This window comes from Hippocampus comes, unplaced genomic scaffold (assembly GCF_001891065.2).
Source record: "Hippocampus comes isolate QL1 unplaced genomic scaffold, H_comes_QL1_v1.1 scaffold559, whole genome shotgun sequence".
NCBI classification, from domain to species: Eukaryota; Metazoa; Chordata; class Actinopteri; order Syngnathiformes; family Syngnathidae; genus Hippocampus; species Hippocampus comes.
This window is the reverse complement of record NW_017804977.1, coordinates 55,764-81,391: the sequence shown is the minus strand read 5'-3', so window position 1 is coordinate 81,391 and position 25,628 is coordinate 55,764. Positions and strand designations below refer to the sequence as shown.

Sequence of the window (25,628 nt, the reverse complement as noted above, 5' to 3'; positions counted from 1 at the left end):
GTCTAAATATGGTATTCAGATTAATAGTGTATTTGTGGAATAAGAATTAAGCAGATTCATCCATCTGCTTTCATTCATCTGTCGACTGGAATTGATCTCATGTCAAAGTCCCCTCCAGTTTGAATTGTAAACATCACATGACCAAATCAAGACAACAGAGGAGCTGTCAATCAGCAAGCGACATGAGACCAAATCCATAAAACAGGTGAGCAATGCGAGCCCGAAGGCACTTTTACGTCAATGTCAGTCGACGGCAGGGGCCGGTGCGGGATAAAATGGCCGCTGCCTGAGATGGATGAAAGTGGGTGGATTCATCTGATGAATTACTTTTCCACAAACACAATATTAATCAGCATATCATGTTTAGATTTGTGTGGGCACATAGAACACATTATGGCAAAGATGGTATTTTTTTTTGTTTGTTAGGTTTTTTTGTTTTGTTTTGACTTCCCTCCATAAGGGTCACATTTGACTTTTAAAACAAACATTGACAGAAGTTTGCTTATGAGACCTGGTATCAGTCTTTGGCGATTACTACTTTCCGATTAACCTTGCGTTTGGTGCCATTTTGTGGCATTACAGTAAGAGCACAAAAACAGCGGAAGGCGAGTTTTTCAATGAATAGTGAAGAATTGGTATCACAGAAAAAAACAAAACAAGAGGTGAATCGTGAAACATAAACAGGTGTGGCTTCACAGTACTGTATTCTGGGTTGAGGGAATGTTCAAAGTTGTAAGCGTTAAATGCGCTAAATGTATTTACAAAAAAAAAAAAATCAACTTCCCACACAAATGTTAAACCCTGTTTCAAAGCAGCACATCACATGTGAACTTTCCATGTCAGCGAGGGCGCGTAAGAGTTTGCGCTGAGTGACAGAAGAAAGGAGTACGGTCCTCTTTCTAGTGCAGCGGGTTTCCCCGCTGTGGGACGACGCATCATCAGCTCTCTTTATTGTGACTTACACTTTCCTAAACACCTTGAGAGGAGGCTTCAAACGCTTTCATTGTCTCACTTAAGAGGGCCGTGTGATTTTTCTCCGCTGTATATTCACGGCGTCTGGGCATCGGCGGATCAAAAAGGAAAGACAAGTAGGCGCGGTGGGACTTGCTGCGGGCAACAAGTAGCCCGAGTCGAGGTCTTTGCACATCAGAAATCTGCGGATACGAAGGAGGTTCGCCTGCTGGGAGCTGGGGAGGGAATTGTTGCTAGAATTTGTGTTCATCAGAGTCCGTTTTCTTCCACACAGTCGGGACTCTTGCGCTAATGTAGCCTGGAGGAAGATTTTTGCAACTCAAAAAAGGTGCAGACTTTTTGAAAATGGAAAGGGGAAAAAAGCAATACAGTGAATGTTTGCTACTTGCATGGGTTCAGAACAAACACGATCCGCACTCACACCGAGGTACAATTGTGAGCATCCAAGCAGCCTGCCATGTATGTTTTTGGAATGTGGGAGGGAACATACAATAACAGATTGACAAAAGGCAAGCAAAAATTATTCAAGGAAAAATAAAAAAGTAAGTAAAACAGACATCATCATAGTTATATGCTCAAAGGAGTAGGAAGAAGTATACAACTTTCCAAATCCAAACATATCCTCTCTGTCTTTAGGAACCCCACACCAATTCACAATTTTTTTTTTTAACCTGGCTTCTGTTATTTGGCGACAACTCGACCTAATTGATGTTTCTGTGCTCAAGCAATAACTCTTTCTTTGGCGCCATCTAGTGGCATCCCGGTGCTGAACTCAGTTGAGGAGCTTAATTCAGACAAAAGTAAATGCCTCTCCATGTTGTGGCATCAAGGTACAGTACAAATCCATCTTTGAGGGGAAGCGTCAAATACCCGTGGATTTTCGGTTCGGTTTCGATTTTAAAATGGTACAGAAGTATCTTTTGGCACCCCCGCATGTGACCCACAAGCTGATAAGTGGTATTGAAAATGCATCGATGGACACCAGATCTTAAAAGTAGGGGAAAGCGATCGCACAGGCATGAAGTTAGTCACCATCTAGGGTTGCCCACACGGGGGCAGCGTGGTACTTGACATGCGGGGGTGCTGCCGCAGCGGGTTCTCTCAATCAAAAGCTGTGCACCCTGCAGAGAGGCTGAGGCAGCAGCTGACCTCCAAGTCCTCGGCAGCTGCCTGCTACAATGTGAAGGCTTTAATCCCCCTGCAGGAGCATCCGCCAGCCAAATCCCAGCGCATGGAATATTAGAAGGGACGCGCATTTAGCATTTTTTTTTTTTTTTTTTAGCGGCGTGACACAGCAGCATGCGCTACATTAAACAGCGTGCTAGCACAAGCGCCGCTCGGCTCGCCGTGGCCTAATTAACCACTCATCGCCACGGAACCACGGTGGTAGCGAACCCTTCGGGGCAGCAGGGTGGGGTTGGGGAGAACACAACATCCACGCTACACCAAACACCCCCCCTCTGGCCGGCTTCACCTAGCCTCCCTCACGCACGTTCCATCCTACAGCAGTCACAACACGGCAGCCATTTTAGATCTATAAATCAGAATGCAGGGCGTCACGCCGCCGTGGCTAACCTGACGGGGCTCTTCTCGCTCGATTGCAGCGGCAGCGCGCCGGAGGAGGGCGAAACGATTCCGTGTCAACGAGACCTTGAGATCTTTGCGTGACAAAAGCATAAAAGTGTGTACATTAACGTCACGTTTTTTGACAAGTTGTGACCTCCAGAGTGTGAAATGAACATGCACAGATATGGAAGGAAAACGTGATGGTTAAAGATGGCCAGAATCAGTTTCAGGGTCGCCAACCAGTGGATCGTTTTGCCGGGCCGTGCATTTGGTATCGAGGCCTTCACTGGGGACTTGCCTGACTTAATCAACCTCTTCATAAGAGTACATGGCAGATAGCAGTATAAAAGTCCAATATGAGTGCATGTGATTGTGTCACATACTTGACTTGAACCAGTCAGAATTAATATGTATCGAATAACATGACCAAAAAAAAAAAAAAGGCATCATGCTCACCAGAGATGTTGATTATTTAACATATTCAGGTGCGCAGATCGCTATAGATGTTTTTGCTAGCTGAAGTTGGCTGGATCAAGTTTTTTTTCTGACCAACCAATCAGAGGCAGAAAAAATCTGCTGCCATCGGCCCTGTTCGAAGAAAAAATGAAGTCTCACTGGTTAAAAACACAGTTTTGCTGCTAATGTAGTTTAAATAAATGTTTCATGGAACAATTGGTCAGCGTGAATTGCACTTAAGCACGAAACACTCTTTGCTAGATACGATCTAGCGACATAAATACTGTAGATACATACACAGTATATAAAATAAAGATCACCAACCCAGTAGACTGCGATGTGAAAATTCTTCTACACTGCGATGTGAATGTTGGAACTGGATTCACTGTTCAGCCCGACAAGGTCGTGTGTATGTTTGCGACTGCGCGTGTGTGTTTCCGAGCTCGCCCGGGCCCAGTCCAGCCTCCTTCATGCCTGTCGGAAAGGCTCCCCCATCATCGACATGGGCCGAACGGGCGTCTTTCTACCCGCGTTCCCCCTCGCTTAGACAACCGCTTCGTGCGACCGAGTCCTCGCTGCTCTCCAGCCAAGCAAAAGAAAATGAGAACGCCAGTGAGAATTCGAGCCCCCCCCCCCCCCCCCCCCCCCCCCCCCCTCCCTTCAGCACGACCAAAGACACACGGGCCCGGCGCAACACAAATAGGACGTGACACCCCGAGAGAGGGCGGAGGTTGTGGAGGGGAGAGTGGAAATGTACGCAGGTCCAATACCCCACTGTGCCGTCGCCGTCACCCCCACCCCACCCGCCGCCCGGCCCCCAACCTCCTTCCCCACCCGCCTTCGTAAGGCCGGCGGCCACGCTTTGACATCGACTTTGTGACACCCGATGACTCATGGCGGAGACATTTGAAGACGGATGTGACCTCAATTTGCCGATTTATGTAATCACGCTTAGTCTAATCCCAACGCAGACGCTTACTGAGATGTCGCATATTTTTTGGTTCGTCGCGATATGGACTGCGATTGTTTTTTTTTTTTTAATTACATGTGCATAATGTGAGGGACTATTATTATTTTAGGAGTTACAGTATTTCCTATAACCTAAAATGAATGTATATTTTTTTTTCAAAGGTTGCTTTTTCATGGCGAAGCTTGATAGGTGTCTGTATAGCATCCCCTTAAATAAATAAAACCATCCTGAGGGGAATGGAAAAATCAGAGAATAAAAAATTTTTTACTGAGAAACGTCAGCTGTCACCCCTAAAATGTTTGAATTTTCATTCGGTGCCTACGAGGTTGAAAAACGAGGAGAGCTTAGACTGTGTTGCAAAGCATGAGTGAGGGGGGGGGTGAGTCAGACGTCGCATCGCTTCCTTGTAAAATTCAGATATGTCAAAAAAGTAGAACATGAAATTCCATCTTTGTGAGCGTGTGTTTGCGTGTGGGTATTTACCCCCTCGCTTTTACAGTGTGGGTCAGGCATCCATTTTCTCGAGTCTTCAGCGAGGGCTCCTACATTTTGTGAAAATGCCGCCGCACTCACATTCGGAGACCAAAAAAAAAAAAAAAAAGACGCATAAGATTCCGTCATCCCCTTTTAACGCCCGTGCTTAACAAACGTGAGAACTTTTGGGGGGAAAAACAAAAAAAGTCTTCATATGACCTTGTGCAGCTGGAACACTCCGCGCGCACATTTATGCGCCATTTCAATACCACCCCCCACCCCCAAAAAACCTCATTCCCAACCCCCACAACCTCCTTTCTATCTTTCAGGCTTATTAAGTTGCCTTATCAGAGGATACACTCACCCCTCCAAGGCCTTACACACACACACACACACACACACACACACACACACACACACAACGTGCAGATTGGCTGGATTAAACCTATTGTTTGTTTACACACACACACACACACACACACACACACACACACACACACACACACACACACACACACACGGGCCAGCTTCATGCCACCACCCTGCCCTCCTCCGAATCAACCCTTCGCATCGCTCCTCTCCCCGGGCCTGGAGGGTGAAGTCGAGGGGTGAGGATGAGGATGAGTCGAAGGGAGGGAAGCTGGAAAAGGGGGTGCGACGCGAGCGAGGTGGGGTTGGGGATGGGTGGGGGGGGGGTGCTCTCCTCCTCTGCGCTTGGCTCCAGAAGCCTTTGATGTTCTGCAAATTTCAAATTTCATTATAGAAGAACCCTCTTCTTAGCTTTTCCCCCCCCCCCCTTTCCATGCCCCCACCCCTACCCAACCCCAATGCTGAAGTTAAGAAACTGAAAGCCCTGCAGAAGAGACTTTTCATATGGGTTAATTATTCATCGGGCTGGAAGGGTATGAGCCAAATGTATGTCTGCACGTGTGTGTGCGTGTGTGTGTGTCTGGATTTTTTTTTGTGTGTGTTTGCCACGCCTGTCTTATCTCTGGCCTCACCCACTTGCTCTTGTCACTCCATCGAATGCTTTTTATCCCCCCCCCCCCACCCCGAAACGAGCGGATGGCCTTTTCGCTCTTAGTTTTCGAGTGCCATTTTGGAGACGGGCGGGAGGCGCCAATGCGGCAAGACGACCATTTTGGTTGCGAGCGCGTCAGATTTGCGTTCCCGGCGGATCCTCAGTCGAAAACTGCGGTGCCACTGAAGTCGCTGACAGATCGGTGGTGTCAGCAGCATCGTCGTCGTCGGTGGCAGAGAGAGACGGAGAGACTGTCAGATGTTTATAAATGTGTGTTTTGTGAGTGCAAACTAGGTTAGAGAATCTCAGACGTCAACTGGGGAGCTGACAAGACGATATGCTCCACACGAGGGGCCTTTTGTTGCAAATACAGTATACTCTATTAGCAGTACTTTGGATTTTTGATCTAATGCTGCAGTTGAGGTGTCACTGCATATATGTCGTAAAATCTCATTCATTGTGAGGGATACGTTCCGGACCGCTCCACTACAGTTAAAAATCCACAATTTAAAGTGACCTACTTTAAAAAGTAAAATATGAACTGGATTCAAGATGAAATGCGACACGGATTTCAGCTATTTCGGCCCGCCCGGTCCCTCTCGCCGACGAACAATGGCGGTCCACTGTTGTATGCCAGCTCCCTCTAGTGGTACTTGACAGAATCACTGCCAAAGTACAGTTCGGTTATATTTGACTTTTTAAAACTTGTTACTACAATCCATTTCATTTTTCCAACACGAATTGTTTTTAAACTTTTACTTGACGGTTTTTTAAATTGTAAAACCGACTGATTGTTGGTGAATGGTCTTACTCGGCTCTCCATTACACTGAAATTCAAATCACTCGAATAGTGGCTCTAAAGATTACGTCACCTCATAAAACAAATTACGGACAATAAAATGTAAAGCATTTTAAAGCGGGGGTGTCAAACTTATTTTTGTCGCGGGCCACATTGTCGTTCTGGTGTGCCTTGAAGGGCCGTGATGACTGTGAGCCCATATAAATGGAAGCTCGCCTTATATTGTCACAACATGTACGCAACAAATTCATCTGTAAATCACTTTAAGGTTGCTAGCAAAAAGTATTTTTTATCTCGGTGCTGTTAAAAGTGAAAACATTTGCAACAAACATGAAGTCAATGCACACGACTTGCCTTCGGGGGCCACATAAAATGCTGCTTGGGGTCAGATCCTTCGAAGTCAGACAAGTTTTGTCGGCGGTTACCACATCTCTAACTACTGACCACGACTTTGTTTTACTTTTTGTTTTTTTTTTTCCAAGACAAAAAGTAAAAGTTTTCTCAGCTTTTATTTATTGCTCATTTGGCTTGTTTTCATTTCATGCCTGTAATAGAGGTCTCTAAATGTGCTGAGTGTGAGGATGGGTCACAGTCAGCTGATTGTCAGTGGTGGTGGTAAGCGAGGGCGGGGGGGGGGTTTTTTGGGGGGGGGGTTCACCATCTCTCTGATCTCATTACGTTGCTCTATTTATTCGCCTTCCATCACCTCCCACCGCCATGGTCTCAGCTGCCAGCCCTCTCTCACCTCCGACCCCTGCCCAAGGCCAAGGTTGGGAGGTTGTCGTCATGGTAACCCCCACCCTCACCCTCCAGCCCTTGGCCTGTGACGGCTGACCCCTGAGTTAAAAAGGACGATCATAATTCGCTCCCCACTGATGGCGGCTGAATGGCTTTTACGGCAAGCTGATGGGAGGATCAACGGAAAGACGGAGCGATGGACAGATGGATGGAGCGAACAGAAGGGGGCGGGGTGGGCGAACCCCACGTGTGCCACTCCAATGACCTATGCACCCTCTCGTGTTCTTTCAGCCGGAGGGCTGTCGAGAGCGAGGACGGAGATGCGATCAACCGAACACAGGTGGCTTTGCTTAACTAAACGGCGTGCGACTCAAAGAGGTCGCCCCCCCACCCCTCCATTGTTATTCAAACAAATGGGCCAACTCCACACATGAGGTTTAGCCGCTCGACAAGCACACTTGAGACCTGGAAAATGTGCTCAATGGGAGCTGCTACACATTCAAATTAAAGTGCGACTTCATTTAAGCAGTGAGGATGTGGACGGCATCATTTCGCAACGTCTCTTAATGGAAACTGCACTGAACTCTAACATGGCCCACAGAGGTTTGTTTTCCTTTCATTGAAGGTGAAACGTTCTTTGACATGAGACGAGGAGAGAGACTTTTTGATGGCGAGGGCGCTGATTTGACCTTGTGCTGGATATTATTCAAGATATTATTTAACCCTTTCAGGGACAGCGGTCACTACAGTGGACAGCTTATCATGTTATCGGGTTACATGAAAGGGTTAATTTAACATTTTCAATGAAGTGACAGCATACAGAGACCCGAGCTACCACTGTTAGCTTTCATCAAATATCTTTTTAAAAGACATTCGATGAAAAAGTGGACTTCAGCTACCGCTGTTATCCCAGGTGAAATATCATGAATTTAAAAATCAATAAGGCGCTCTCTCTCTCTCTCTCTCTCTCTCTCTCTCTCTCTCTCTCTCTCTCTCTCTCACGCATGAACGTTTTGAAATGGATCAGTGGAAAGCTGTAACCAGTAAAGATGTGACGTGAGACAAGATGTGATCTCACCTAAATCAGAATTCTTGGGACAGATACCTTTTAAAATCAATCGCCGTCTTTCTTTGAGACAGCTCAGTAATCTATGAACGCTTGGAAATGGTGGGGGGAGAGAATAAGCGAAAAGACCTTTGACCCAGCCATTTACGGGTCAAATGAAAAAAATCATTTAAAATCAATAGGGTAAAACCAAATAGTGACATGTGGAAGCCAACGGTTGAGAAAAAAAACAAAACAAAAAAAACGTGACCAGCAAATCTCTTGAAAAGAAATTGCAGCTCACCAAATCAAAGCTCAACTCATTCAAACAGAATGTGATTCATGCGCTGACGAAAAGAACGGTTGCCACATGTCTCAATATTTGGAAAAATCGGCAGAGAATTATGACGGGTAATGCTGACAGGAACGGTCTGCCATTCCGGAGATTACCTTTCTGTGACAAAAGATTCAAGAAGAGGTTCAACAGGCCCCTTGTGAGGTTGATGCCAGAGGCGGTTGAGTGGTAACCTTATCAAAGCGATGCAGAGAAAGGGACTGAGTTTGTATTGCCCGCATACCTTCTGGTAGGCCACTTTGCTGTTCAGTGCGAGCTCCTGCTGTGCGGCGCTGGAAGTGTAAATGGCCGAACGGTACTGAGTCCCGATGTCGGCGTGCTGCTTCATACCTGCGTACGCGGACACACAAAAGCGAGCGTGAGTGCCACAATCGCAGCGTACACATTTTCGCCATTTGCATCTAAAAGGTTTTCCCCAATTATGTCATCATCCCGCATCTTGAATTCGCAGAGCCAAATGTATTCAGGCGATCGCTTGCAGCGTCTGCGACGTGCCGGTGTAGGTGGGTGCGTGTTCAGTTTCTTTGTCGTGTATGCGCGTCAACATTTTCATCAGCTTTACATCAGTGTGTGTTTTTTTTTTCTTTGAGGACCAAAGCAAAGTTTGCGTGGATAAGGAGGCCAAAGAGCCGCCACGACTTGTGCGCGCTTCACAAGCGACGTCACTGAGCAGCTTTGACGTCCGTGAAAGCCTCCGCGCTTTATTTCTCATTCTTTATTCTCCTCCATATCATTCTTTTCTTTAGGCGTCCTTCCCGTCTATCTTCACTGTTGTTGGGTATTGCAACACAGCAGCCACAATATATTAAAATCGAGAAGAATCACAGGATTGGGATACTTGGCTCACTATGTCAATTGTATCACAATGTTTTGCCCAGCATATATAGCAACAGCGTCACGATAACGTACCCGCTAACTTGCCCACTCTCATTCTAGAATCAACTTCCACTTCCTGTTGCGATACTTAGCCCACTGTAGCAATGGCTTCACAGCGCTCGGGGAGGTATAATAGATGAAATCATTTACAGAGGATAAAGAATATATGCCTGTTATACCGTCCGTCTCTATTGACGTTTGTGTTCAAATATCCATTGCTTAAAGGCTAACTGCTGCGTCATCGATGCTCATTTCTTTAGCCAGTCTATGGCGTTTAGCATTGTGTAGTCACGGACTTTCGTAAGGCAAAATTATGTGTTTTGGTTAAATACACATCATGTAAATTCAGTTTGTTTTATATTAAGCACTAAGAGTCTTTTTAAAAAAATTTTTTTTTAAAGATTTGATGACTATCCGCCCCTTGTTGTGAGGTTTGCTGTCCCTATTTAGTATTCCTATCTTTAATGTTTACTTGCCACTCAAGACAAAACATAAACAAAACAAAAAAACAGTAACAGCTTAAAAATCCGTAAGGTCCATAGGCCACTTATAAGTAGCGGTACCACTGCGGTACACACTGACAGTAACAATCACGCTACATACCTAATGCACAGACAGTTAAGTTACATGTCACCCAACCAGGCCCTGCCTCTGAAAAGGTTTTAATAAAACAAACAGACATTACAATATGTATTTTCTGTCCAATTTATGCTAGTAATTAATTTTGTGTGCAATCTTTAAACAGTCACTTTGACTAAGTTTGTGCTCAAAGCATGATAAACGGAGGTGACCTGTACTGCTCTTTTACAATTTGATTCTTTCACATTTTTTTTTTGTGGGGGTTGTGACTGTCAAACCCAAAATTTAAAAAGCCGTTTTCTACTTCAGTCAATCATCAGTGCAGTTACCCTCCCAATCAAAGCAGCTTGCTGTTAGCTCCACCCACTCACAGCGCCAACCTTGCTTTTGATTATTCCAACTGTAGAACCAATCCCAAAAGAATTGAGTCCTCAAAGAAACAACGGCAACAAACACAAGCATCCCCCCGCCCCCCAAAAAAAAAAACCCAACTCAGCCATCTCTCATGCGCTTTCTCCATTTTTAACGGCCCCCTTTCGTTATTTTCTCCATCCGTCAAAGGCAACAGTAATTATTAATGAGAGCCTCCCTGTTCCCTCTGCATTATGCATGAGAGAGCCTTGCTTCTTGAAAGCACGGGGTAATGGGGGGGTTGGACCGAAAGGGGGAGGGGCTCCCGGGGTCACACGTGCCCACTCGCACAAACGGCGCCGCCTCGCGGGGGTCGCTGACCTACACCCCGTGAAAATATTAATTAACCCCCGCCAAGAGGAGGAGCCGAAAACAAGAGCGTTTCAAAGTGGCCCCCTTTTAAACGGTTGACAGACAAACGGAATGGGGAATCAGACAGACGTCTTAAAGAGCACGCGCTCCGCATTTGAACCTGCTGGGATTGGTAGCAGCGGCTCCGCAAGATGGTTCTCATTGTTTATCCTCATCCTTCACTCTTTTCTTCAGGGGGCTTTTTAATCTTTCGTACCACCACACCCCCGCCTCTCGCTCATTTCCTGCTGACACTTTAAAGCATGTGCACGTTTGAACTCCCCCAAAATATAAAGAGCGGAAGGGGGATCAAGCGCGAGGCCGCCTTGTTGATGCACTGGCAGGGTGCGCCTTTCTTCCAGAGCCTCCACTGCTGCTTTGACCCTCTTTCATTGCAACCCCCCCTCCCCACCCCTACCTCCGATGTATCTTTACGTAACGAGCCTTCATCCGCTAACAAGTGCCGGAGCGGGGATTAGCCTCATCTCGCCACGCACTGTCCCTGCGGCCTCCTCCCGCCTCTGGATTTCCAAGAGGGCCATCCAGCGCTCGCACGGATGTAGAACACGAGAAGACTGCAAATGAGGCAAATTAAAAAAAAAAACGCGAAGGGGGCGCCTTACGTAACGGCCGCCAAGAGAAGTTAGAGCCGGTGATGTTCAGTTTGGTTCCTTTCCACCGTAGGGAGCTCATGCGGAATGCTGATAGCTGGGTCACCGAGAGTACCTACCACTTGCCTTCATATTTGAACACAATCAAGCATCCGTTTTCTAGACCGCTTATCCTAAGCTGACTTTGGACGAAAGATGATCCCACCGTGTTTGTGTAGAGGCCGTTAATAGCAGGAAAAAAAAAAAAAGCATATTTGACACCCCTCAAAATGTTTTGGGTGGTGCTTTGAGATATAAGTTCAATTCATTCCGTGACAACTCCATTCAACTGTACCAGCTTTGCCCCCCACCCCCACCCACAAATATTGTAACGTGTTCCTTCATTTAAAAAAAAAAGCACTGTATCATATATATGAAAATAGATAGCGACAACATGAGCAGAAAAAATGTTTGGGCATCGGAATGAAATGATTGCAGTTCCTCAACCTGGCCATCGGGGGCAGTATAGTACAATAATGGCGACACAAAAGAAGAAGAGTTTCACAAACCTCCCTGCTCATGTCCACAGACCCCCAACCTTGAACACATTCAAAGCAGGCGTCAAAACACACCTTTTCATCAAGGCTTTTCCCCAAAATATGTTGAATCCCCCTTGACCCTGTAAATCAACATTTAGGTTGAAGTTTTTTTATATTTTTTTTTGAGGGGATGAGGGGGTGGGTGGGTGGATTAATGTCATTTCAATTCATTTCAATAGAAAAATATGACTTACAGTTTGACATTTTTTGCTTCACTTTTGTGATCAGTTTTGTGCACTTTTTTTTTTTTCTTCAAGTGATCTTCCAGATAATTATGGTCACTATATAATTGCCGAAACAACAACTCTAATGGCTGCGCTAGGCAGGTGCAGTACGAGCTCGATCTTCATGGTGGAAATGGTTTAAAAGTGAACAATCACCCATGGAGTCGAAAGGCTGTACCCCAGGAAACAGGACTTAGCAGTGATTAGATAAATGCATTATATACGAAAATGCGACAGCAAAAAGAGAGGCCTGATGGAAAAATCTAAGTGAGAAGTCACATTTGGTGCCGTAACAAGCGTCACAACCAGGCCCTGCAAGGGATCAATGGTTGTTGGAGCGGGACCAAATCCCAACAGTCTAATACTTGTCGCTTGCATTGAATCCTGTTATATTTAAACTTTCCAATCCACTTTTAGTATTGCTGATAGTTAATTTTGAACTGCTTATTGCCAGGGGGGGTTGGGGGGGGTACTACTTTATTATTTACCATTTTTATTTATTTATTACATTTCTTTTAAGATAACTGAGCCATGTATTTTTGTTATGCTCTCAAATTTGTTTGAAAAACATTTTGGGGTGTTTAAGTATATGGTTGTTTTTTTTTTTCCCCCCCATGTCTTCCCGGCTGTTTTCCTTTCACATCTAAGACATCGCGGCGCTTAACAGCGACCCGCCAGGCTTGTCGTTCCGTCTCCCCCAATGTTGCATGCATGGCCAATATATCCGATTCTGATATTCGAGAAAACCTCACACTGCTGATGATGTGTAAACTTCATAAGACGGACAGGCAAGCCACGAAAGTGCTAAAGACCTTGTGCTTGACTGTAAAAACTAAATGACAGGAATGTGCATATGAGAAACAAAGAGGTGCTTATTGTTAATTTGTATGTTGAGCTAATTGGGCTTTGGTTTGAGTTTCATCACACTAAAAATTGCGTAGCTACATTTGCACCCCTTTGTATACAGACACTATTCCCTTTGCATGATGTTGTAAATGTACATCGACATTCATTTTTGATTCTTTGATATGGTCCTTGTGTGCTGCTCCTGCCCACTTTGCTGCTGTAAAACCACCGTTTTCCCATTTGAGGGACTAATAAAGGCTGATTCTATTCCACCATCATTTGCACTATGGTGCAATCCAAATAAATGATGGGGACAAATGGCCGACGACGGCAACCTCCCCTCTGTTTTTTTTTTTTGTTTTTTTTTTTTTAAGTTTCTTTTATGGTGGTGCGTTCGTGCTAGTAGGTTGTGGCGTGCCCTGCGGTCCCGCTACGACCGTGTGTGCGTGCCAGCACAGCCTTCGCTCTCTCGCTCTTCTCTCTCTCAGCTGCTATTTTTGCCCTCATCTTATGTAAGCCGCCGCTGATGCGCTGGAGACAGAGGCAGAGTTTGGGATAGTGAGAGCATCCCCCGTGGATGCGCGCGCGCACGCACACGCACAGCCTCTTTTTAAGGGGAGCGAATGTGTGACAACATTCAGAGTCAAACAGTAACGTGATGCTCGGCTGGCGAAATCGCGTCGTGTGTGTGTGTGTGTGTGTGTGATGGGAGAATGAAGTGCATGTCTACATCATGGTTACTTGTGTGTATTTTCCACGACCGGGGCTCTCAAACGTGACTACATGGTTCTGGGCATGCTGTCAGGGTCCAGTGACCCTTTCGCTATTTATTTTTAGCTCCATCCAATCTAACACATTATTCTTGCTCTACGCCAATGAGTGCAAATAAGCACGCATCGCTACTTATTTTCCATATTAAAAAAAAAAAAAACTTCCAACAGAGAACATCCAGTTGCACCTAAAAAAATATAAATATATGTCGTCAATAGGTTTATTTACTGTCTATTAAAAATCATTTTGATTTCTTATGTTGTAAAATAATCCCTTTTGAGTGTACTTTGTGGCGCTTGTAAGAAGGATGTGCCAAACACTAGTCTACAGGTGTCAAACTCAAGGCCCCGGGGGCCAGATCTGGCCCGCCACATCATTTTACGTTATATTGTATTCCATTTTCTGGGATGACAACAAACTTTTCAAATATAAACGTAAGACTAAAAAAAAAAACAAAACCCAAATCCCTTTATTACTGTGGTTAGCTTACACATCGGAAGGGGCGCAAATGAGCATAGTGCGCATTGTTCAGAGCCACAAAACGGCATCAATTGAGAACATTGTGAACCAAGGACCCCCAGTACAGATACTGTACGAGATAATGATAAAATATTGAAATACATTGACCTACACCTAAACACAATGTATCTGGATTTTGAGCATAAATAAGGCATAAAGAAAAAGGAATATATATACAGTATATCTCTCTCTCTCTGCGGTGGAAGACAATCAAGTGCATTAATGTATTCCGACGGGATACAATTAGTTCTCCAGCTACCAAGGCCCCTGATGTTTCGGTTTTCTTCAAGGGCATAAAAAGCAAAGACGTATAGAGCCGACTGCGAAAGCGGTAACAGTCATTGTTAATTTGACCTTTCCTTCCATTTTCTCATTCAAACACATACCTTCCATTCCATCCTTATCTGTTCACATCTTGTTTTTTTGCTGCCAGGTCCTCTAATGAGATATTTTTTGTTGTTGTTTGTCTTACAAACTGATGTCTTTATAACTTGAACATAATCAAAAGGACACAAGGAAGAAGTGACCCCTTGCAACACACACACACACACACACACACACACACACACACACACACACACACACACACACACACACACACACACACGTGCCGGGCAATCTCCATAAATTACGTCCGCCAAGCATGCGTCGGGGTGTAATAAGTGACACCTGGTAATGAGCACACCATGTGGGGGGTAGTGTGGGGTTGCCGAGGGTCAGGGTCAGAGTTCAAGGTGATCTCCTGTGGGGTTTTCTATTTTTTCTTTTCTTTTTTTGAAAGAAGATGGGGGAAGACACCCCTAAATTGAGGCAATGCGGTGACTCGGGGAGACACGGGAGTACCCTCAAAAGGGAATTGCCGTGTGTCGGAGCCAGCTGGGGTGAAGATATGATTATTGGGGAATATTCATGCTCATTTGTCCGGGACCAACGACCACCAGTATGACCGAGCAGATGGGCTTCTATTTTGGGAGTGGGTCCCATTCTTGCCTTAAAAAAAAAAAAGAAAAAAAAAAGAAAAAAGCTAAACTGGAATGTCTTTTTTTTTTTTTTATGCATTTGAATCTCTTCCAAAAAAAACAAAAAGTCTACATCAGCTCTAGCTCAGACTCGACAGTTACAAGGTCTCAAAAAAGTTCAAGTGGATAACTTGGAATCGCAGCCCTCCTCTTAGTCCGAAACATTCTCATTTGGATTTGCGCCAAATCAGCCAGAATATTTTGTATACCATAAGAAAGGATCATGAAGGCCCTTTATCTTGGAAATTCACATTTAACACCTTTTAAATGTGCCAAACTGCCAGATTACCTTGTATTCCAATGACCAATCAAGCACATGCAAACTTTTCGTAAAGCATTCCCTTGGTGCTTCTTCGTGTTTTTGCAGTCATCTACAAAAATAGTAGCCGCAATAACTCAAACATGCAGAGAAACAAAATCTCCTTCACAACCGAAACCTACCCAGATTGTTTTATTAATCGGCCTAAGTGTGCACGGATGTGCGCGCACTCTCAAAGAACGACGACGTACGTTCACTGACACAGCATCGCTAAGTCATATCAGAAATAGTACGTGGCCTCAAAAAAAAAGAGGAAGGATGGAGGGAAGAAGGAGGAAGGGAGACAAAGAGGAGGGGGGGGAGGAGCGGGGTAAAGGCCTCGGTTGTTAAGATGAACAGCGGCGGGGGGGGGGGGGGGGGGGGGGGGGGGGGGGAGGTTGGATGAGGAGCTGGGAGGAGAGAGTGACTAAGAGATAAAAGAAGAGCGAGGGGATGCGAGAGTGTTTATGTGGTGAGCGGATGGCCTCGGGGGGCCGTCGACTCACTGCGCTGCTCTGCGGATGTGCTGACGGGCCGCACGTTCCCTCGGTCGCTTGACTTGCGGGCCCCCCCCCCCCGCCGCAAAGAAGGAAAAAGGGGGGCAGGTGAGACGGGTGAGGATAGAAGCGAGGTTAGGTTGCACTGGGAACGGAAACATGCGTTTAAAAAAGAAAAAGTAGCGTACCATGGGGGAAAACATGAAGGCGGGGTGGGGTGGGGGTGGGGGGGACTAAATCAAGGCCTTCTTATGAAGTATGAGTAATTAAAGTGCGAGTAAGTTGGGAGTCTTCGGCGTCTCATCGTAAACTTGCGTTTCCTGCCTCCGCCGCCGTTGCACCTTGTCACACCGATGTCACTTTTGTGAGTTTGTAACCGTGCGCTCATGTGTGAGGTTGCATTATTGAAGAGTCGTCATAACACGAGACATAAGGGAGCTTTGAATTTTTTTTTTTCTTTTATCGGAGGGGGTGGGGTGGAAGTAGAAGGTGGGGGGGCGGGGGGGCGTCTTTATGCAACATCCCATAGACGACGGCAGATTGAGACTAGCGTTGCTGAATATGGAAAGAGGGCACACGGCAAAGGCTGCTGGGAGTTTCTGATTGGCTGCTAATGTTGCTATCCGGGCCGGGATTGGTGGAGCCGACGCGAGCCCCGACATCACGTTGTCGGGACTAAACCCCTTTGAACTAGAGGCAAAGCGGAGAGCCGCACATCTCGAAACGTGCATACATACGTGACAGCCGCCGCCAACAAAGTGCGCAAGGGTGGGCTCACCCCCCCCCCCCCGCTTTCAAAAATCACAAACTCCTGTCTTTCTATATATAAGTGATGAACTTCCTCCACGCCGCCATTCTCTTCCGAGTGCATCACTGTAAGGTGGACGGAATAAATTGGAGCTTAAGCACGCGTGAAGGCACAGCCAGCGGGCCACATCAAGCCACATTTGTCAAATCTGAGGCTTTTTTTTTTTTTTTGGGTGGTGGGGGGTAAAGGGGAAAGTTGGTGGGGTGAGTGAATGGATGTGGGGCCGCAACACCCGGGAAGTCAAAGAATATCGAAAAATGTGTGATTATTCTGGAAGGTGTTCTTAACTGCGCATGGACAACAAACGGCACTGGCCGTAAATAAAACATGAGAGGAAGACAGGGCTGTGAGTCAGGGGAAACGCATGACTACATCGGCGCGGCCCCCCCTTGGTGCGCCTTTGCCCACGGTGCCGACACACAACACGACCTACAGCTCCAGCATAACTCCGCTGCTTTCGGATGACCTTGACGACCCCTTCATTTCCCCGCCCTTTTTTCCCATCTTCAGTTGCGATGCGACGCAGAGCTGCTAAACCTCACACGGCCCGGCCACCGCCAATCTTTCCGTTTTCAAATTTTTTTTTTCCTCTTCCTTTTGATTTTACCACCACCCTTCTTTCCAAAAAAAAAAAAGGACTCCAAAAAGCAAAAATTAAAAGTCAAATGGCTGCACGGTGTACCGGCTGAAGTGACGCTTAATGACTTGTTACCATAATAACTCCATGTCCTTTTCTATGACAATAAAAGAATATTTTTACAGAAAAAAATGTTGCTCCGACTTTTACAGAAAAATGTTGCTCCGATGCTTTAAGGCATTCCACAGTTGACGCGCCGCTGTATTTAGGTCACCCTGAATATATAAGTGCAGTCATGACGGATGCAAAACATGACGGCGTGAACTAAAGTAATGTCAGTGAGTACCTGCGGTGTGTGTGTGTGTGTGTGTGTGTGTGTGTGCGTGTGCGTGTGTATGGTGGTGACAAGCAGGCCTATAAATCTTTGATTGGCCTCCTCCCAACTTGTTATACCCTCCATTCCCTTTTTGCCTTTCCATTCCATGTGAGTGAGCAGAGTAGCTCTTTGCCTATCCTCTTGCTCCCTCATCCTGAGTCCTCCTGGTGCATTAATGATCTTACATCACCTCGTCCATTGAGCAGGCCAAACAGGAGATTCAACGAGAGATGGAGAACAATTAGGAGTTTTTTTGACCAGAGTTCCCCCCGCCCCCCTCAAAAGTCAACCAAAATCTTGGGAGCATTAACGCCATTAGTTCTTTTTCTTTGGCTTTATTTGGAACTGCATTACGGAAGAGGAGCTATAACGGCAAAGAGGGCAAATGCAATGATAACATATGAACAGGAAATTGTACACGGGTGTGGCACAGGACAATTCAGTGGTGCGTCACTGGCTTGAGATTTTTTTTTTTTTTTTGCTTTAATTTATGAGCACAGATTTGAGATACGTGCTTTCCTGGTGGCGGTAAATTCAACACACTTTACAACAAGGAGGAGTATGGAAAAGAAGGAGCAATCATCAAACATTGTTTCATGCCAGTCCCAGTTTACTGTCAAACTAAACATAAAACAAAGAGAAGTGCACTTTGTAGATTTGAAACAGCAGAACAACGGTCTCGTTTAATGCTAACACGCTACATCATGCAGCCAGACAACATAGAAGTCCTGTCAGTCATCTCCTTTGTCCTTCACGTAGAATGACTAATATTAGTAGTGATGAGCATTCACATCACCACAATTTTTTTTTTGGGGGGGGGGGCTGGAAAAGATGAATGGCATTTCTGTTCATTGCCCACGAGCGTTCAACTTTTTCATGTTGTGAGCTGTTGCTTGATTGATTTTTAAAAAAGTTTTTTTTGCTTTGTGTTGCTGCCAAAATTTACTGTAAATTACGAGCAACCCTTGAGATACACAAGCTACTTTCAGCCATTTTTTGGATGGGACAGTCAAACCAAAATACAAAATGAAAATGCTGGTAAGACATTGAGTTTACCACGTCATAAAAGCAGTTTATTTCTTCATATTGTTTATTCTTATTATATTTTTAGATTTGACGAGAGCTATTTTTATTTATTAAAAACTTTTTTTTAAAAATTTGGTGGGTTTTGGGGGCTAGAATGGATGAATGTCAATTGTAGTTCATTTCAGTGGGGATGATTGAAGTTGGACGCAGAACAAATTGTCAGTCAGGCTACAAATAAATATGACGTTAAAGGTTACACGATTTGGGATTTTACAGCGCACACAGGAAACAGACTCCCAACGTGTGGCAGTATTTTTTTATTTTTTTGGGGGGGGGGGGGTCGTCACGCACCACACCGGCATGTCTCTCCATGGATGGCTGGATGTCAGACACATTAACACTGTCTGCCATTGACATACACCCACGAAACCCACCCCACTCCACAACGTACACGTCTGGGCAGCATCCTTCTGCTCCAATACACCCTTTCCTGTGTCCCCTTCGGGATGATTTTTTTTTTTTAAATGATGATTCTTTTTTTGCATGCGAGCGCAACTACCTTGTGTTGGATCGTGGTTCTCCCAGAAGAGTTTCAGCAGCTCCTCCACGCTTAAGTCTTTGGGAGAGAAGACCACCCTCACCACCTCGGTGTGTCCAGTCATACCTGCAGGACAGAAGATAAATGAATTTTGAGCTGCAACTGATGATTTTTATGATCAATTAATGTGTCGATGACGCGAACAAATGTTTAAAACGAAACAATTTGCAAATTCCATCCCAAGATTAAAAAAAACGGGACATTCATTCAAATTTGTTATATGAAACGAGGCCTCTCAGCGATAAAATCGATGATCAAAATAATTGTCCATTAAATTGATAATCGATTACCAGTAGCTGCTGATTAGATGTTGCAACTCTAAATGTGTGCGTGTGTAACCCGCTGAACCGAACTTCGCAAAATGTACAATATACCGCATCGCAGGTCGCAGCCTTGACACTGCAAACCTTTGACTTTGTCCCAACCGAGCGTCTCTCTTCAACATGGTCTCCATCCCGTTGTTTTGATCGGCCGCGTGCGATCGCTGCATTCGCACCTGTCCAAACAAACTCTACCGAGTGGCTAAATGAAGCGTTCAATACGAGCCAACTGTACAAGGCAGGTGCGAAAAACGCCTCGAGGGAGACACGCGTCGGGATGGATGCCGCTGTGACTTTGACAAAGTATCCCGTCCTCTCAACCCCCTGCAGTCAAAAAAAGTTGTTTTTTTTTTCCTTCAAACTATCGAACAGTAGGCTTTATGTGCTCCGTTCTTTTTGTTGCAACTCTGTAGGAGCTGTGAGCGCAGACGTGTTCCCAATCTTAATTCATACGTGTTCATATTCTTAACGCACATTCTCAACTGTACTACGGCCAGTTTTGTGCGTGTTACTTCCAAAATGTGATACAACCGGTATGACGGGATAAAAACATTTGAATGGGGATAATAATGCGGGAAAACAGAAATGAATCTTGAGGCCACCAAACCGCTGGACAATTCGTCCGACTTCCAATTGGGGCTTATTTGGTCGATTTCCTGAGTAGAAACAAAATGGGCACTTCTTCAATTTCTGGCATGGGTCCTTTGAGTGAATTTTGGGGGGGGGGGTCTTTTTTTAGCCCCCCTAAAATACATGAACACCGTGATACATGTCCTTGGTGATATTTTTGGGAACGTTGAGGCCCCCTAAAAGGTGATTCATTTATTCATTGGACGATGACCCGTAGGGCCGCTTCAAACCAAAAATGTCCACCTTCCTGTTCAACTTGGAGCATGGGGCCCTTTAGGTGTGTCTTCTTTTGATAGGAAAACTGAAACAGACTGAAGGGAAAGAAAAACTGTTCTCAATTACCCTACCCGGTAAAACAAAGGCGATTAATCGATGATTGGATTCATTTTAGACACACCCGCCCAATTGGGTGCTCATCGGTGAAATTGGGGACACGGGTGAATTTTTCCAAACTGTACACACGTTTTCACCAGGCTACACTCAGTTGCAAAATTGGTGAATTTTTGGTCTTGCTGATGACCTCAAAGATTTCAAGAGGGCCTTTGTGCCGCCTGGTCTTCAGGCCCCTGATAACTCTCGCATTCCATGACTACGACTTAAACCTCTTTTGTCACATGACCACTTTTCAGCCTGCCCTTTAATCCTCACGTTGCGTTCCTCGCGCCTCCCATCAGTCCCGTCCGCCTCTTTGACCGCTCCGACCCCGTTGTGTTGACAGCTCTTCAACTGCGATGCCGTGGCCGACGTTCTGCTCCGTCACGGCCACTGGAGCGACGCCTGCACCTTCTCTTTCAGCCTTTCTTTCCTTCGGATGTACTTTCCCGTCAGAAAGTTTATTCCCCCCCCCCCCCTTTCTCAAGCTTTAGCTGTCATCCAGCTCCATCCTATAGCTGACGCACAATCCCTTGAAGGGCTTTCGCTCAGAATGTGTGCCAGCCAAAGCCCAAAGCGTTTTCTTCTTGGTCCTCACCGTGTCCGATCCTGCTTCGCCCGCCACTGGAGCGCCACGCTCGCTCTCTACGCGCCTTTTGGAAAGCACGAGGAGTCCATAATTAAAGCGCAGCAAACAGAGCCAGACATCTTCATTTGAATTATATATCAATGCCCTACATGGATCTATTAGAATCTTGATGAGGAAAGACACGCGCAAAAACACACATACACCCACTCGACACAGGTAACCGGGATGTTTGAGGGCTTTGAGATTGAAGCTCATGCCAAATCGCAGAGCCCACTGACGGCGCTTCACATGCGGGTAACCTCTGCCGAGAAACGCCGCAATACGGCACATAACGCAGCTCAATCCGTACAAGTAGGTCATGGGTGGGTGGGGACGGTAGAAGGAGGAGATGGGTGGGTGGGGGGTATTGGTATATGCAGCCCATCTGGAGCAGTGCATTCGGAGTTTGCCTGCAGATGAAGGGAAAGCGGGGAGACGACGCCAGAGCTGTAATGAGTGCGACCGTGGTACTTTTTTTTGGGTGCGTCGTGTCGAACCGCGGATAGAAAGCGGCGCCATGTCTCGGAAGCAAAAGGTCATGGGTGGAGTTCAATACCTGTGCAGACCTCTTCGTAGGTGGGGTTGGGTGTAAAGCCGCCGGCAAATCCCACCTGGGTGGAGAAGACCCCGGAAACTTTCCAGAAAAACTTCTCGGCGCCCCAGAAACAACCCATACCTGCGTAGAAACATTCATTATTGCTGTGACGCTATTCAATCTTGGGGCGATTAGCGAATGTATAAAACTGTGATTGAAGCATTTACCAAACATGATGGTTCCCATGCCTTCGGGAAAAGGCTCCACGGTGGTGTTCTGGTTGACCGCATGCTTGACTGCGTTGGAAAACAAGTGTGAAAAGATGAGGGTGAGCAATTACAAGTGACGGTATGCATCCAAAGAGGCATATTAAAGGTGCTTTCGCACCAAAAATAAAAGTTCCTTCAAAGGGGGTTACAAATGGTGGGGCACTCGCGTGACCCGACTTGACTCCGGTCGCCAGTTTTGACGGATTTGGGACTTGCTTGGTGACACTTGCGAAAGACTGGACTTGACTTTGACTTGGTATTCAGGAGACGCGACGTCAACTGCGTGACTTCAAAATTCTCGGTAGGTAGTGTTCCATTCATTTTCTCTTTGAAAGAAGCTTATTTTTGTGTAGCGCGAGGGAAACTGATGGCACAACAGTAGGTTAGGATTCGGTTTGCAGAGTCTCATGAAGGTGGAACTAAAGATTATCCATCCGTCCATCCGTTTTCAACACTGCTTATCCTGAACAGGGTCGCGCGGAGTTGCTGGAGCCCATCCCAGCTGACATTGAGTGGAAGGCAGACTCTACCCTGAACTGGTCGGCAGCCAGTCGCAGGGCACATATAGAGACAAACGACCATTCACACCCATGTTTTTGAGGAAAAACAAAATGTTGGAAAAAAATGACTACATGCAGGGTTTGGAACACAAAGATAAACAACACAACCAAACACTCTGACCCTCGTCCATCAATACGAAAAACATTGGCAAGTCAGCTAGGTTTACCTCACAATTTAGCTAGTGAAAGATTAGCTTAGCCTCATGTCGGGTATGTGTTTCATTAAGGCAAAATAAAAACAGAATGGTTTTGCAGCTCAAGTTTTCACAACAATTTGTTTGTAAATCTATCAAGTAGCAAGGAAATCAGGGACGTGGGGGGGTAGAATGCCGAGAAGGGTGGCAAAGTGTTGGCACTTGAACTTCTCCCGATGCTACATGGCATTAGCGCGCTAAAAAGTAAGTCAGTGTGTGCAAAGTAGGAGTTCGTGTGACGTCGGCGCAGCCCACAGATGTGCGAGGGGGGGATTAGACTTTGCTAAGAGGACTGAGGTGACTTAGCGTGCAAATCTCCGCTAAGCAAGGCTGGTTGGTAAAGCAACCACTAATGTTAGTCCACAGATAAACAGGCCAATGGGTACACCAAGAGCTTAGGCGCACACCAAAAATGGACGCTTGCGCCCAGGTCAACGCCAGATCACTCTTCGAGCTGCTTAGAGAGACGTGATGTGGGACAATGACCCGAACACAAAGTTGCATCGGGAAGATAAAAGACTTCATTTCCTGGACGTTTTTATCCTGAAACAGCAAGCCAAAGACCTGCGCTTACTTACCTGCACTACATTTACTCCAAGCATAACAATTCTATTTTTTTTTTTGAGGTCCAGTCTGGTGGAAGGCAAAGATGACTTAAAAAAGCGGACACACTGACTGTCTTGTTTCGCAAAAGCACTTTCTTTCTCAAAGGGTATTGCATCATATTAGAGCCTGAAGCCTTCAAGTTTTTCTTTTACCCATACATCCTGCAAAAAAAAAAAAAAAAAAAGCCGCATCAGAGACGGGGTTTTTTTCAGGATCAAATCTGTTGGCAATCAGATAAAATCTCAAGGGGCAAGCAAGCATGGCCGTGTTCAATCAAAATGGCACACGTGTGTCTTTTTAGGCGTGGGTCTTTTGAGACTTTGTTGTGGGTCGACACTTGATGGATATGCTAACCAGTCATGATGCTAAGTGAAAGCCCCCATGCTTGGGGTTGGGCCTTGTTCTTTCTCTGGCTCGCAACAAATTAGACACTTTTTTTTCCTTCTTCTCCCTGTCTGATTTATCTTCACCGGCTTGCTAACTTTTGTCTTGTGCGGTTCTTTGTCTAAAACTATCAACCAGAGCCTCTCGATGCATTGCCCTCCGAAAGAATGTAGGAGCATAATAGTTTGCGAGTTGCCCCCCCACTCCCACACCATGCTCCCTTTTGTTCTCCCTTTTTCTCATCTAAGGAATCTGCACGCCGCCCGTCTGGGCGACCCGTCAGTCCTACCGCACTTTGGCTCAGTTGACACCACTTCCTAATCACACACTATCGACGCTGTGTGTCGAATTTAAAGTGTCTAGTGCAAAGCCCAAGACTTGTAAACGACAGCGAGCATCTTGCAGAAGCATAACAAACTCCTAAAGCGTCACCTGTGGCCCTCAGGCAGCCCTCTTCTCTCTTTCCAGCAGCATTGCTAGGCTACATGAAAGTGCTCTGTCAGCTGCAACCAACATGTGACGACTGCTTTTGCTCAACCTCCTCATTCATGAAGACTAAAATTCACCCCGTAAGCGGGAGACAACAGAAGAAATTCTACCCATACTCCGACGTATTTTGGCCAAATTCAACAAAAACAAACTGTGCTAAATATGTCAACTCAGTGAGCCAAACATGATAAACATGGTGGCAAAATTGTAATCAAACACACAACCATTGGCCTTACACTTTTCATTCTTGGTGAAGGTATCAAGCAAAGAAATACACATTGACTCAAACAAGAGGCGAAGTGATGACATCGCGAGAAAAATGCAACTGAACGATGCCGTTTGCAAGCCGGCCCGGTTTCTCGCTTCTCCCAGCTGCTCATCATCTTCACTTAGCACAGCTTTCCCATCATGCCTTACGCTCTTGCACCAGACACAAGCATACGTGCCGATTGTTGTCACAACAGCCTTTGCTGTGAGTGGAGTCCAGGCGGCAATGCGTGGAAGGAACACTATCCATGGATGCCAAAACCTGCGACGGCAAGGTCGATTTCCAGGCTGCTCATTTTGTTGCCCGCCCCCCCACCATCAAAACCCCAAATCCATTCCCTCTTTGCCTCCCTCTCACTACTTGTCTTCCCAGCTTCACACAGGTTGGCAGCAAAAGCTAGGCACGAGTCGTCGGAGGAGGCTGAAGCTTTATACTGGTGCCAACTACCCTCTGCTGTATGGGAGGGATGGGAAGGGGGTGAGGAGGAGTAGGGGTATCAGGGGAGGGGAAGCAAGGCTGGTGGGGAGGTGTTCCAAGACTGCTAACAGCCAAACGAACAAAACAATGTGGCTGTGCTTATGGCTGTTGTGGCTCATTCGTTAAATTCCATGCCTTGGAAGTTTTCTTGACTGAGAGAAAACCCGTCTGCTCTGGTAGCAGGTTGTATGTGGGCAATGGGAGGGGGGGGGGGGCATGGCTCAATGGTTGTCCCCCAGCCCCGAGGTTGGGAGTTCGATCCACGGCCACTGTGACCATGTTGAAGTGTCCTTGAGCAAGCTATTGAACCCCTGGTTGCTCCTGATGCTGCGTCATCAGTGTTACGGTCGTGGCGGTGGAGGACCCCAAAAAGCAGGCAGGAGGGAGGAGCAGGCTGGGCTTGACAAAATGTATGAATCAAACACTGAGAAACACTTCCGGGTCACTTCCGGGTTGAGTGAACGCTGGCGCGTCTGGCTGCCGCTGCTCACCGGCTATGATTCTTTTTTAGCGTTTGTTTTACGGTTTTTTTTAC

General features: G+C 46.1%; 1 protein-coding gene across 4 annotated transcripts in view; it reads right to left on the bottom strand.

The window, feature by feature from the left end:
* Positions 1-2,533: 2,533 nt before the first annotated feature.
* The window catches only part of LOC109529636 (mitochondrial peptide methionine sulfoxide reductase-like), a 47,541-nt gene continuing 24,446 nt past the window's right edge, over positions 2,534-25,628 (bottom strand). For 3 of the 4 annotated variants that reach the window (XM_019893014.1, XM_019893030.1, XM_019893033.1), the window contains 5 exons: positions 22,074-22,142; positions 21,868-21,987; positions 19,323-19,427; positions 8,620-8,726; positions 6,918-7,073 (listed from right to left, as the gene is read on the bottom strand). In XM_019893014.1, the coding sequence (XP_019748573.1) occupies positions 6,933-7,073; positions 8,620-8,726; positions 19,323-19,427; positions 21,868-21,987; positions 22,074-22,142 (542 nt within the window). In that variant the 3' untranslated portion in view covers positions 6,918-6,932. Of the gene's footprint in view, positions 2,631-6,917; positions 7,074-8,619; positions 8,727-19,322; positions 19,428-21,867; positions 21,988-22,073; positions 22,143-25,628 lie in introns of those variants that run through there. The other variant, XM_019893022.1, reaches the window with a different exon arrangement.